Source organism: Silurus aristotelis, assembly GCF_946808225.1.
Source record: "Silurus aristotelis genome assembly, chromosome: 4".
NCBI classification, from domain to species: Eukaryota; Metazoa; Chordata; class Actinopteri; order Siluriformes; family Siluridae; genus Silurus; species Silurus aristotelis.
Genome location: NC_139577.1, coordinates 16730580 through 16744874, shown reverse-complemented (window position 1 = coordinate 16744874; position 14295 = coordinate 16730580). Strand labels below are relative to the sequence as shown.

General features: G+C 36.3%; 1 protein-coding gene across 15 annotated transcripts in view; it reads right to left on the bottom strand.

Annotated features, from left to right (window-relative positions):
* Window positions 1-14295, bottom strand: part of col13a1 (collagen, type XIII, alpha 1) — a 47516-nt gene that overhangs the window by 20482 nt on the left and 12739 nt on the right. For 9 of the 15 annotated variants that reach the window (XR_014533201.1, XM_083539340.1, XM_083539346.1 and 6 more), the window contains 14 exons: window positions 14268-14294; window positions 13466-13492; window positions 12032-12058; window positions 11856-11882; window positions 11737-11763; window positions 9780-9842; window positions 7867-7959; window positions 7629-7670; window positions 7482-7499; window positions 6607-6642; window positions 6312-6356; window positions 4493-4519; window positions 2940-2984; window positions 1130-1174 (listed from right to left, as the gene is read on the bottom strand). Coding sequence is in view for 14 of the 15 variants with exons in the window: in XM_083539340.1 (XP_083395466.1) it covers window positions 1130-1174; window positions 2940-2984; window positions 4493-4519; window positions 6312-6356; window positions 6607-6642; window positions 7482-7499; window positions 7629-7670; window positions 7867-7959; window positions 9780-9842; window positions 11737-11763; window positions 11856-11882; window positions 12032-12058; window positions 13466-13492; window positions 14268-14294 (549 nt within the window). In the remaining variant the exon portion in view is untranslated. Of the gene's footprint in view, window positions 1-1129; window positions 1175-2939; window positions 2985-4492; window positions 4520-6311; window positions 6357-6606; window positions 6643-7481; window positions 7500-7628; window positions 7671-7866; window positions 7960-9779; window positions 9843-10316; window positions 10359-10826; window positions 10887-11736; window positions 11764-11855; window positions 11883-12031; window positions 12059-13465; window positions 13493-14267; window position 14295 lie in introns of all 15 variants that reach the window. The other 6 variants (XM_083539345.1, XM_083539342.1, XM_083539337.1 and 3 more) reach the window with 4 other exon arrangements.

The following is a 14295-nucleotide window of genomic DNA, read 5'->3' as shown; positions in this document are numbered from 1 at the left end:
CACAAAGCTGAGACTGTACACGAGGACCAGAAGTTAGTCACAGTTCCCTATTCTCTCTCATTCCTTAAAACCTCCAAGCCACAAACAGAAAAAAAGTTTACAGTCCCCTCTGCCAGTACTGGAATGACAAGGCCAATTCTACAGCTTTTGCAGACATTTGGGGTTGAGATCAAAAGATGGATATGAGACAATAGACCAGAATATAAACATTTATTTCCTGATTCATAAAAAGATGTGAACTAAAACATGGCAGTTTTAGATGAGAAAATTTTGGACCAAATGTTGATGACATCATGAGTAACATCATCAATGAAGATTAGAGAGGCAGGAAGCCATAGAAGCCATGAAACTGCCCCCACCATGCTTAATCTGTAGTATGTTTTGGATATTTTTTGTCTACGCATTGGTGAAGGCTAATTTAGTGTCCAGAACTTTTGTGGCTTTTCCATGTATTAAAATGTGAATTCCAGTCTGATCGTCTAAGTTTAATAGCTAATGAGAAGTTTGCATCTGCCGATCTCGCCTATATATACAGGTAGCTGCGCTCTAAGGCAAATGGTGAACTGTGATACCTTTACCCCCTAAATGTTGTTACTGATGTCATAAAGTGTTGTTTTGAGGGTTTTTTTATTTACCTCTCTTAAAAAGTTTATGTCATCAGATGACGTGGTTATTAATCGGTCAGCGTATCAGCGGTCAGCGTTTCGTATCTGGGTATTAGTAAAACAGTGGTTATGTTTTTTCTACAGGACATTCCTTTGGGCTGTGCTCAGTGCTTATGCAATGGGTCTTTCGCTCTTTAAAAAGCTTAACAAAGAAAAAGAAATTGGTCTTGTTGTTCCAATACTTTCCAAGGGGATTGTACGCACAACACATTCATGAGTAGAGTCTCTTGTCTTAAAGCTACTGTGCACTATATTTGTGTTATTGCTAAATTATTCAAATTATTTGATCAATGTTGAATCCTGTTGAACATTTTGCTATAAAAATCTCCTTCAGACAGCATGCTAGGTTAGAACTTGAGTTTATACAAATTTCAAGCTTTTATGTATGAATACCCATGGCAAGTGAGTAAAAGCAGAACTACAGATTATAGTGTATGACTAAAAGCACATTCAATGCACACTACCTTCACTCCTTGTTTTCCAGGTATTCCAGGCATCCCTCGCTCACCCTGTCAAAGGGGCATCAGTTTTCTATCTTTTAAAAGACTCATAACACATCTAAAATACCGTTCGACTAAAAGAGATCTTCAGATGCCATGCTAAGCACATTTTGTGCAACCAAAATGCCAGTTCTGTTAATGGCTTGAGCATCTCCAATAAAAGGTTCTAGGAATTCAAAAGCTTCCACAGAAAGCATATGTGTCAAGTGCAGAAAGGCAGACGCCATGCAGCATGTGCAGAGTTAAGAGGACAGTGGGACTGAGTGGATGGTAAAATCATCCCCTCTTTGAGCACACACACACACACACACACACACATGAGACCTAACAGGTGCAGCGGTCAGAATCTTGAAAGGGGTGCGCATTGTCAAGCGATATGTGGTTTGAAAGTGCGCTAATTATCCCAGGAACTCAAGAGCGGCTTTGGACTGGAGACATGAGTGCAACATGCTCAGCTGCTTGTCACGACCACTGACCAGTCCTAAACCAGCCACAGTGAAGTGCTAGAGAAAATATACTTTACAGACAATGTGTTTTGAAAATTTATACTTCGTATATTTTGTTGATATGATTATCTCTTTTAATGCTTAACTCAACATCATTATTGACATCTTGTCTATCCTTATCATTACTTTTCCATCCCTGGTGTGCTAATTTGGATGGTGGATCAGTTCAGTATGAAGCGTGTGGACAGAAGCCATCCATAGATGATTTATAACACTCTCCTCTTCTGCAGTGAAGTGTTGTAGGCGAGGTCTTTGGAATACAGTGCAATTGTGGGAAAATAAATTCCCTACTCTTAGAGAAAAAAAGCTGCTCTCCACATTCAATACACAGGCTACATGTCAAAATTGACTGCAATTTATAAATCACATTAAATTATTCTTTGGTTTGTCTCTGAAGAATCCCTTAAGGGTCCTTTATAGAACCGAAGGGTCAACACGGGGAAAGGAACACGTTTTCTCTTTCAGTTGCTACTCATGGCAATTAGTAATGGCAATCTTGTGATTCTTTCCTTTTTTTTGAGTGATTTCACTGTGTGATATCACTGCATCTGTGGAGGAGTGTATGGTGAAAAAGGGTCTGCTCTGTTTCATCTCATTAAATAGAGATCAAAAAGAGTTCAGACTGTCCTGCTCTCAGCTGTTGAGGTGGATGACTGTAATTGAGAGGTTGTGTTTATCACCTCACTATCTTCTGCAGATAGTCTAGCCTACAGAACAACTGGAGTGGTGACATTGTGTAATTTATGATGTAGTTACTGGATTGTATTACCTTCACAAGAGTCTGACACATGACAGTAAGCAGTGCACGTTACAGTCATGGCAACATGTCTAGCAGGCTAAAGTGGGACAGTGAATGTTTGTGGTGAGAATTTGAGTGAAGACAGATGGGACTCTGTGGACTACAAAATCAGAGCCTTGGGTATCTGATACGTCTTCAGGAGCTCCTTTTCTGTGAAAAAGCTTTTGTTCTGATCATTTTTGCAATGCTTTCCTGTGACATGATGGAGTAGATGTGGTGGCCTCTAGCAAGAAACATGTAAAGTTCATCATTTATTGATGCAGTGGGTCAAGATCTGTGCAGCAGCATGTGCCATTCTGATACTATTTTGACATTTATCATTTTAAGACCAGTGATTATGGTTCAAATTTGGATTTATAATAAAAATTAAATAACGATCTCCACTTTATAGATATTCATGCTATTAGAATCATGGTTTAAACCATGCATTGATGAGATTCACACAAATGTGAATTCATTCAGAGGATACCTTCTCTCCTTTTTCTCCTGCAAGACCCATCTTCCCCTCCTCTCCCTACACATCATGCAGATGGAAACATCTTTAAAGGAATAGTGGACACATGCATATGGTCTTACACACACACACACACACACACACACACACACACACACACACACACACACACACACACACACACACACACACACAGACATGCAAACACAAACAAATAGACTAGTGTAGGACCAATCAAGATTTTTTATCTTATTGCCTCATGGCAAATACTAGAGAGAAAATCATGTGCTGTAAATCAGAAACAAGTCCAGTTTTAAATCAGACTATCAGAACCCCAATGGGTGGTCCAGTAAGCCTGAGAAATGAAAGCATTGTGTATGTGGGCATGTATGTGAGTCTAAAAGGACCTAAAGGGAAATGAAAATTCCATCACACGCAATGAACTGGGTAGAAGGTCTATGTACTTCACTGAATTGTGGCACTAGCATTTGTCATTTGGTTTCAGACTGTCCCTCACATGCTGATGAGAGCCTAGAGGTTTTTTTAAGATATCACACCCTGCCTCTGACTTTGCTGCTGGCAGGCCACACTGCTACATTCTACTGTAGGGCCTGTAGCACTGTTGGCTCCAGAAAACAATACTCAGCACAGCTAGTTAGACAGATACGATACTCTCTGGCCTTTACTGGCTATTTGTACATCAGCAGGTGTAAACAGACTGAAAATACTTCCCTTGAGAAAGTGCCAAATGGCATGGTGTAATCCCAACTGCAAATGCATTAACCAACCTACAATGTCACTAATAAAAGAAACCTGACTAATAGTCAAAACATACTCTATCATTGCTTATTTATCTTCACTGTATATTGTTATAACTTTTTTATGCAGTGAAGTGATTTTCCCAAATCTCCAGAAACAGAATACAAATACAATAATCAAAATGAACAGATAATGGTTTCCAAATAAACACAAATACAGATGCCAATAGGAGGCGCACTATGCGTTTGTCAGAAGGCTTGCCAGAAAAGTTCACAGGACATCTGGTTAAGAATAAATGTGCACACTGGGACTGTGATCCAACAGAATGCAACAAATGTCACACGTGTGGGAAGTATTTTATTTTCTTGTGGGTGCAAGCGAATGGTCAGATGTAACATTTGCAAGATAAACAAAGATACCATTCATTAACATTGAGCATTTAAATTGTACTTTGTAACTACCTGGCCAGAACCACTGTGATTTAAATTAGGTGATTATTTTGATTATCAAAAAAAAAAATAGCAACTGAATGTCTATATTTTTTATATTGGACAGGTGGAAGCCCAAACACCAGCTGTGTGAATGGTATTCCAAATGCAGAACTGAAGTGATTAGACTAGGACTGAATAACTGTTCACAATTAAGAATTCGCAATTAGACCGAATTTAATAGTGAAAACAGAAATGCAGCTATGGATATCTGGAGCAATAATCAGATATAGATACAGAGGGTGCTGTTGCATTACAAGGCTAAATTTCTGTGCAACCATCCCAAAATCTACCAAATTTAGAAAAAAAAAGTTGTCTTACCTTCTGACCTAAATCCCCTTTGGATCCCTAAGGTGTAAAAAAAAATAATAAAAATAAATAGCAAAAATACATTATACATGCATCATGACACAAACTGCAGTATGGTAATGGAATTGACCTGAGTTACTCGCTTGTCAAAACCAATTTGACTGAGGCAATTTGTGCAGGTAGGAGGCACTACACTTACTTTACATTCATATTATTGCATCTCTACAAGTGCATGTCAGCTAAGAAAAAGACCAAACTAGCAGCTAAGAGCTACGGTTATAATCCTGAGAGATTGTTTTATGTTCAAACTTGTGGCGTACTCTCTGAAAAGTGGTTACGTTTCAAGCTGGGTTGAAAAACATTTCTTAACAATGTGTTTTTCCCAAAATCTGCTGTGCCCCATATGACATGATTACTCATAACCTGGCTCAAGATCTTTTTTTGGATGGCCGCATGGGAAAATATCTATGTCTGTGAAAGAAATCTAAAGTTTACAAGGCCCAATATTAAACAAATGGAGTAGCAGGTTGTTACAGAGTTTAAAATAGAGGTTACACAGTAGGAAACATATGGGCTATTCAATGGTAAAGTTCATTTCTATTGAAATAATAAAACTATTGGCATTTTGAACTTGGCTCAGAAATCCTCACAAAAGTGTCAGTCATATTCCGGACAGGACTGACAGGAAAGTGCTGAGTATGTGTATGAGAAAGGCAAATGAAGTACAGAAAAACATATGGAAAGAAAAGGAAAGGAAATGTGAACAGTTTTGTTATGAATACGTTAAAGAGATTTAAAACAAAGAAACTAGACATTTTGAAGTGTGGGAAAGTCTTTTAGGCTTTTAGGTTAGGAAATAGAGTGAAATCAATATGATGTAGGAAGATAGAGACTAGGCTCAATATGAATCTATCTCTCTCTCTCTCTCTCTCTCTCTCTCTCTCTCTCTCTCTCTCTCTCTCTTTGTCTGTGTGTATATTTGTGAACGTGTTTTCTTAAGGTACTTTTACACGTTAGTCCATTAATGCGGTCCCAGTCAGAATGAAATTCATACTTGTGGATTGTTTGCTATCTGGTTTGGTTTTACACTGCATATGACAAAAAATAAACCACAAAGCAAAAGAAAACATTGGCTAAAGTGAATGTTGTGCTGAAAATGTACTCATCACATGCTTCCAATGAAACAAAGTAAACATTCTTCCAAGTGTGTGTACTAATTAGAAAACTCACCCAGCCATGGAGAACACAGAGCTGGCACTACATAAATGATTTGGTAAATCTATAAACTTGTTTCAAATGTATTGACTTGTATCCAATTTTTTTTGTTGTTGTTTTATTTAGAATTTTCTTTTTTGTTTTAGCATTCCAGACATCCAGAACACATGGCATTTCATCCGTGCTTCAGTTCTTTCCTTTGGCTCAGTTTGCATTTTACGGCTCTCAGCAGTTCACATTTACAAAAAAGAAAAAAGAAAACTCCACATAATCCATTAATAATGTTCAGGTTTTGTTTAATTTCTACAATTTTGATCTCCTCAGTGTCAAATCACTTTCTCCATATAATCAAACTGTGCTAGGTTTCACTTGGACCCATACTGAAACAAGTGGTTTTAGCCAATTCTGAAGTGTGATTGCTCAAACAAACCACACTAAAAAATGCACCAGTTTTCCAGTCATATGGACTGAACATTGCACATGTGGAAAGACACCTAGGCAACTTTCATAACTAACTGTGGCACACAGAATTTGTTGTAAAGATGTTATGGAACATGTGAGTGGAATGAGCTGTTCTGTAAGATAATTATAATGATCAAAGATTAGCAAAGCTTACCCTGGGGCCTTCAGAACCAGAGAATCCTGTCTCACCACGTTCACCCTGGATAGAAAACACAGCAGTTTTAGTCGTAGAACATGCTTACTTATACTCTACTGCTGGTTTAGTCCATTTTAATAGCTTTAATTATGCACATTCATGAATTGTATAACACATGATTTGGACAATGATACTGGACAATTCTATTTTCTGCTTTACAGCATTGAAGATTCTAAACACTGCATGTTTCTTTATTGTAAAAGTGTCAACAATTTAAATATACAATTGATTTCCATTGACTTGAAAATCCTACCTTCTGTCCTGGTACGCCTTGTATACCTGGTTCTCCCTAAAGTTGAAAAAAAGTGAGAGTATTCAGGTTAGCCATTACAATCCAATTCCATCCATCTACTTCCCAGATGGAATACAAAATTGCACTGAAGTATATAATCAATGATCTGTCAGAAAAATTATTTGCCTTAATAAATGGAGTTTTGCTTGATATTCAAATGATATCAAGTCATACCAATTTTTATTTGATTTGGCCAATTTGCAGGGAGTTATTATTTTATATTGGCTTTCCACAAAAGACTTGTGTGGTTCCTGCTGTGATACACCGTTATGTGGCTGTTTTAAAGAGCTTCATTGTGCTACTTTATGAGTCCGATATGTTCCAACTTACAACTGTTCACATTCTCCAATCTAAACAATCCATAGCAATTAATGCATTGGGGGAAATGGAGAATTATCCAACAGCAACACAGAGCAGTGAAATGCAGCGTATTACTGTTGTACTGGTAGCACAAGCCTGCACTCTCCCTGTAAATGACTGAACCTTGTCTGAACCTAGGCCTGTTTATAACACCTAAAGAAATGCTGTTGACACAGCTGCATTAAAACTCAAAAAGTTTAAAGCTAGAAATCTTTGCCAGAATACTGGACAACTTGCCAGATGTAATTAATTGCTAGGTTTGTAAAGTAATTATTAATCAACTTGACCTTTCCATAGCAGTGTACTTTACTGTGTGAGGTCTGACAAAATCAAAATATTGACATTTAGAAAAAATGCAAGAAGCCATTAAACCAGTATCTCTGGCACTTTTGATAGTTCACCACAGTGTTTTGTTCTATCGCAATAATGTTTCAACATCAACCAATTTATTTCCTTTACATTGTACACAAGCTTACCTTCATTCCTGTCAACATCTGCAAATTAAAAAAAGAAAAGCAATACTTATTAGTAAAACACAAAATAAATTGATAATAATCTTAAAATATTTATGCTATAAAAGCTGCTGTCTATAAGACACAAGTGTTAGTTATGCTTTTACGCACCCTAAGATCTTTTCCCGGTTTTCCAGGTTCTCCAGGTTTTCCCTTTATCATAAAATATATTTCCATGTATTAATAATACAATAAAATTTTTGTATATAATTATAGTATATATTAGTTCTCTATAGTGAGATAATTTAAAAAAGGTAACATGCATCTACCCTAGATTTATATATAACATACAGAAAAAAAATACAAGATTAGTCCTAGAGTCCTAGAAAAAAACATAAGTGACTTTTACCGGTGGCCCATTAGCACCAATCAATCCTGGGATACCTGGAGGCCCTGGGGGGCCAGGAGGGCCTGGTGGTCCAAGTGCTCCAGGCTCACCCTGCTGAGAGACAGCACATTACAATATTAGACAGAGATGCCAATATATTATTTTTTATGAAAAAAAAAATTCAAAAAACACATTAAACATCAGCATTAGGATTTCATCTGTTTCAATTCCAGTCTATATGATAGGAATTTAAAGTGGAAGCTGAATTTACCTGATGAATTACAGAGACTGAAATGGAAAGGAAACAAACCCCTACAGCTGAGTTGAAAAAGAAGTTAAAGCATGTTGTGGCTTTCAACAAATGGAATGGGGTAATTTAAGTGGTTATTCTACCGGTGGTTATTATACTTTGCTGAGAGAGAGCCATGTTTGGAAAACAATCGCTGCCATTGAGTTTTGGCGGTATATATGTGTTATAACTGTGCCAATGTGGTTTAGGTTCACTTAAAAAGCTTCAGAGTCTGACCACTGACCAGGAAACCTCTCACTCATACTGTTTTCTCAAGACCCTGTCAACATAAGAACCTGGAAGGCATGTTCTTAAAAAAAATTGTGTAAAAAAAAATACAGAAGTAGCAAAAAAAAAAAATCGTAGCCAAATTACATGGGGGGTATATAAAAAAGAAGTAGCACCAATTTGTTTGTGCTACAATCTTTTACTTTAGAAGATTGCTTCTAAATTTAAGGATGTGTTTTATATATATATATATATATATATATATATATATATATATATATATATATATATATATATATATATATATATATATATATAAAACACATCCTTAAATTTAGAAGCAATCTTTTCTTCGTTAATTCTTAGACAGGACTCAAGTAGACATGATTTATTATCCCATAAGCAAGTTTACTAAATTATTTTATTCCACTATGCTTATTCAGACCAGGCAAGCATCAGTAGAGAATGTTCTCACGTAAAGCCTTTTTCAATTTTTTTCTTTAGTCGGTGGCCCTTAACAGTGGGGAATGCTGTATCCAAACATGGTGCACTATTCTGGCACAATCACACACATTTACCTGAAGGAACAATACAGTGGATGGATGCCAGCCGAAGTCAGTCTATGCCAGGGCACTGTGTACAAGTAAGCCATTACAGTGTAAATGTACTTTAAGAGCAGGAAGCACTTTCGGACAGCCCCCACTTTCCTGGCAAATAAGCTTTCTATCCCATTTCATTATTACTTTTAGGCTGACATTATAAAAATTGCAGAATGGGATGTCCTCTTTCAAATGTCGTTTTCTGTTCTTTACAGGTTTATATAAATGTAAACTGTAACAATCCCTTCTTTAGAGAATGAGATGGAAACAAATCTTGAGATAACATAATTTGTCTCAATCAGTAGCTTTAACCCTCTTGACCACTGTGGTTTTTAGACTTCTCATCAAGGAAAAAAACTTTCTTTTATTTTTGCATTTTTGCAGACCTCCTGTCAGTGTCCCAATAATGACCTATTTCCTTGTATAAAATAACCATGGAGATCTGGGTGAGGACAGACAATTTCTTATTACTTGGAAAGCTTGCTTTGGCATTGGGTTAAACATTTAATGAACAAATATAAATGTGCATAGCTTTGGGAATTGGCATGCCGGTGGTTCATTATGCCCATAAACACTAAATCATGACTACAAATGTCAAACTGAGAAACCATTGTAAAATCTCAAATAAAAAGATTGCAATTGAAATAGCTCAATAAAGGTCTGGAACATTTTTTGTTGCTGTTCTCACACTTCTAACAAACACAGTGGTTCCTTGGAGGGTTACTAATGTGATTGGGGATGTTTTTTTGTCTGGCAATTGGTCGACAGTGGCTGGCATCCTTTGGCAGTGGTAAGAAGGGTGGCATAGAGAGATGTACCTTGAGGCGCTTTAGAATTAGAGGGCTTATTGAGGGCATGTTGCGCACGGTGATGGGCAACATCTGCTCAGGTCACAAAGCACAGGTGGGCCGCAGTGCAAAAAGTCACGAGGGCAACATGTTGACCAGCAGGCCAAAGGAAGGAAACGGAGTCAACGAGATGCAGAGGGGAAAAAGGAAAAGAAACAGAGAAATAAATGCAAAAGAGTCTATAACAGGGAAACAGCAAGGCAGGGCGAGATAAACAAGAGAGATCAAGGTGGAAGGGAGAAAATGTGTGAAAAAAAAGGCATGAGAACTGACAAACAGGACCCAGCAGTCTAAGTTACAGTGGTGAGATAAATATTCTAAAATAAAAGTCAAATCATATGTAGCATCCAAGCCCAAAGGGTGGATAATTGAATAAGGTTAATCAGAAAATATTTTATTTTAATTGGATTTAGATATCTCAGTCCACTGTGATTTGGTTCCTGTGTCCTGCATCAGTGCAGTGTAGACTTCAGTCTTGCCACAAAGAGAGTTTAGCAACAGACTTACTGTGGCCTGTCCTCCAGCACATGTGTGGACAATACGTCGTTTCTGTTGAGATCACCAGCATTATAAAGTACAGATTAAAATGTCATTGACCAAATGCCCACTAATCTACAATAGTGTTCTTAAACCCGCTTAAATTTCCAGGACCTTTCAGCATTATAGGAATTTTATTCACTCTTGTAACATACCCATTTTAACAAAATATATAAGCTGGTATTTAAAGCACCGAAGCCTGAAACCTGACTTGGTTTGCAATGCGTCTAGGCCAAACCAAAAATTACACTTTGAGCTAAAAAAAAATTAAAGTTCTATTCAAACAGTAAAAAAAAACACAAAGAAAACACTGTGCATAAAGAACATATTCACTATAGAATATAATTTGGTGGCAGGCTCTTATGTCTATCCTCCTTAATAGCTTAAGTCAGAGGACAGGCCTTATCTGGTCTCTCTTTGCAGCATGGCTGAAGCACACACACACACGCGCATCTGGGGATGAGGGATGACCCCACAAACCTTTAACATCAGAGCCTGACTGGAGCGTAATGCTGCCAGAGTTTTCAATGGAACTCCCTGCTTAAAGTGGCCCACCACACACACAGACATAAACATACATATACACACACACACACAAAACATATGCGCATATGAATGCACATATCAAAACACGGACACACAAGCATTTATTCCCATTTCTGTGAAGTAGTCCTTCCAGTCTTGACCTAGAGACCATTCAACATAACTGTAACCAACCACTAACACAGACCTCCCACTTAGAGGCTTGTTTTTAATATACTTAACAAGAGTCTTAAGACAATCTGCTTTCTCAGCAACCTGCTTGACAAAAGCCATTTCACTATGACCTTAAACTTTAACTGAGAGTCAAACAATTTGGTCCTTTCATTTCATATCTGTTTTCATTTTTTATTTAAATGTCTAATGCTAATTTTGCTGAGCCTAAGTAACTTTGTATAACTCTATAGAGCTTACTACTTAATATATCATAATCCACTTTCATAATACATTGGATATCATAATTAGCTAGAAAATGACTGAAAAACAAGCTGGTTAATCCCAGGATACAAAGTCTTTTTCTTGGCATTTATTATCCGAAAGCCTTATCAGATCTTTTTCTCTAAGCCGCTTGTATAATTGTCTTGTATTTAGTAGAACATTTGTACCATAAAGAAAGCACTAAGAGTCTTCAACTTCACATGCTACACATGTGCTATCCATCATGAATACTTCAACTTGGTCAATCCATTGTTCATTGCCCTCTTTTCATTTGATTTTGCAGGCTGGTAATTACGGCCCTCTGTTCATATCTTCTTTGCATTAAAAAAAAAAACAAATCACTGAAACAAAGCAAAAAATACATACTAGAATTTTTTTCAGATTCTTAAAAGTTAGACGTGCTTTCACTTACCCGATGTGTATAATCACCACACACACCCTGAAAAATATATGCAAAACAGGGCCTGTAAGAATCTTAAACCTGTAGTAATCTGTAGTAAGTAAAGTATGTAATCAATAAATTTGCTGTACCTTTTCACCCTTTAGACCAGGTTCACCCTAATTAAAAAAAATTATAACTGTATTAAAATGTAGTGTAGAAAATGTACAAAAAGTGTAATATTTTTATGTTGTATAACATAGTGCAGAGAATTATACTTTAGTAAAATAGTATATAACTTTTATAAAACAGTTTATAAAATACTCACAGGAATTCCTCTGGGACCGGGTGGGCCCTGGTAACATTAAAAATGAATCATTTATTAATTAATTAATTGTCATACATGAATACATTACATACAGTAATTGCAACTATACACATAACCTAAACACAATGTTCTTTCCAGCATGAACTACAATGTTAATTCTCACCCAATTGCATATGTGTTTCCTATGCATAGCCTAAGCATAATTAAAAGAAAGTTTAAAAAAAAAAGGAAAAGAGGAAATGAGCTCATGCATTCATGAAAACATGAATAATTTTTTTATTGTCTAGAGTGGACAGCCGTGTAATTTGTTTGGCTAGTGGGCACGAGCTTCTGTAGGTCATCAGCACCCCAGAGCCAAAGATAGGTGATGCATGCTCTCATGAAGGAAAAACTACACTGGTGCCAATGGCTTCAAAACGAACAAATCTGACATTAGTAAAACATATATAGTACTTATAAAACAAAGGGCATTAAATGCTGCAGGTGAAACAAAAATCTAAAAAACACAATGACATCCAAAGAATGCAACAGCTTAAAGCTTCTAACGTGCTATGACTTTTATCCGAAAACATTGGTTCATCTGCTTTTTTATTGCAACCTGGCAAAACAAGAAATCAGCAGGATGTTGAAACTGAGAGCGAACTTATCAATAAAAAAAGAGAGAAAGAATCTAAATCCCATATGAAGGTGGGTTTTTAGACTCAGAAGGTTGCATGTATTTTTAAAGAGCTATTGTGATTTAGTCATAAGCCCTGTGTGGATCGTACAGCATGAAGCCGACCCTATAAAGGTGTCACCCTGTTACAGGAAGACTAACCTTTATTCATTACCTTGTAGGAATACCCAGCTTTTGCAGTAGTTCACGATTTCCTTTACTTAAATAGTCTTCAAAAAAATGTGTGTATATCTGTCACCAATAAATTTAGCTGAAATTAACTAGACTGCAGTGTATGGCTCACTTAATGATGGGTAATGTTTCCTTTTGTCAGAAACGAGAGCGTCCTGAATTGATCAAGTTGCACGGCCAATAAATCAAACTAAACTGTTTTCTCAGTAAAGGAGTGTTAGTCTGCAATTCTGAAAGGCCACTGCAGAGTTTACCATTCTGCCTCATTAAACACAACTGATTCAACTCAACAGCTAATTACCCAGGCCTTAATGAAATGGTGTGCCAAAAGAGAGAAAACACCAATCTCTGCACTGCAGGCTCTGCAAAACCTGTGAGTGACCCTGGTATTCTGGAGGTATCATGTGATCAACTCAGCAAGATAAATAAATATCAGTTTTACAAACAGTCTTTAAACAAATGGCTGAATTTGATCAAATCTGACACATTTCTCTTATAATAATTACTTTTCTGTGTAATTTAATGGTTGGAGTTTATAATACATGGCTGTAGGAGCACTTGCAATAAAGCAGAAAAAAGATGCTTACCATGTCCCCTTTCTGACCATTTTGCCCCTGTAAAAAATAATACTTTTTTATGTTATTCTGTAGGCACAATGATAGCTAATTTATAAAAAAAAAACAAAAAACACTGTTAGCACATTGAATATAATCATGGCTGTAACTAGTGTTTGTAATGAGTAGGCTGTCAAATGTAACACGTTAACAATTCATTTTAACAGCACTAATTTTATTATCTCGCGATTAATGCAGCACGCATTTCTGTTTGACCATTGTTGATACAAATATAAATAAATAAATATAAAAGAGATAATATATAAAAATATATAAATAAACCTTCAACGCAACACATATTCATGGCCTCCTTTCTTTACTTAGATATAAAAAAAATAATTAACTCCACCGAAATTTTTTTTACTGACGCGAAAAGTCTCATATCAAGCACCAAGAAGCGCAAAGATGCAAATAAAGTCGTCCTTGTGAAAGCATAGCAAAAGTTGAGTTTGATTTATATAATTTAAAACACAATATTTACTTTGAAAAATGTACAATAATATTTTGTCTTCATGCTCTATGCTAAGTCTGGTTTCACTAATAATTTACATACATTTACATAAATCATCCATATTTGTCCATGCTCATGTTGATTAAAGTATTAAAAACTTGAAACTAATTAATTTAAGGTACATTTAGTGGGTGAATAAGTTGCGATTAATGACGAGTTAACTTATAACAATCATTCAATTGATCACGATTAATTAGATTGAAAAAATCTGAAGAAATAATTAACCCTTAAAGGCATTAACGAATCACACATTTACAGACTTACAGGCTTGCCGTCCAAGCCAATGGGACCC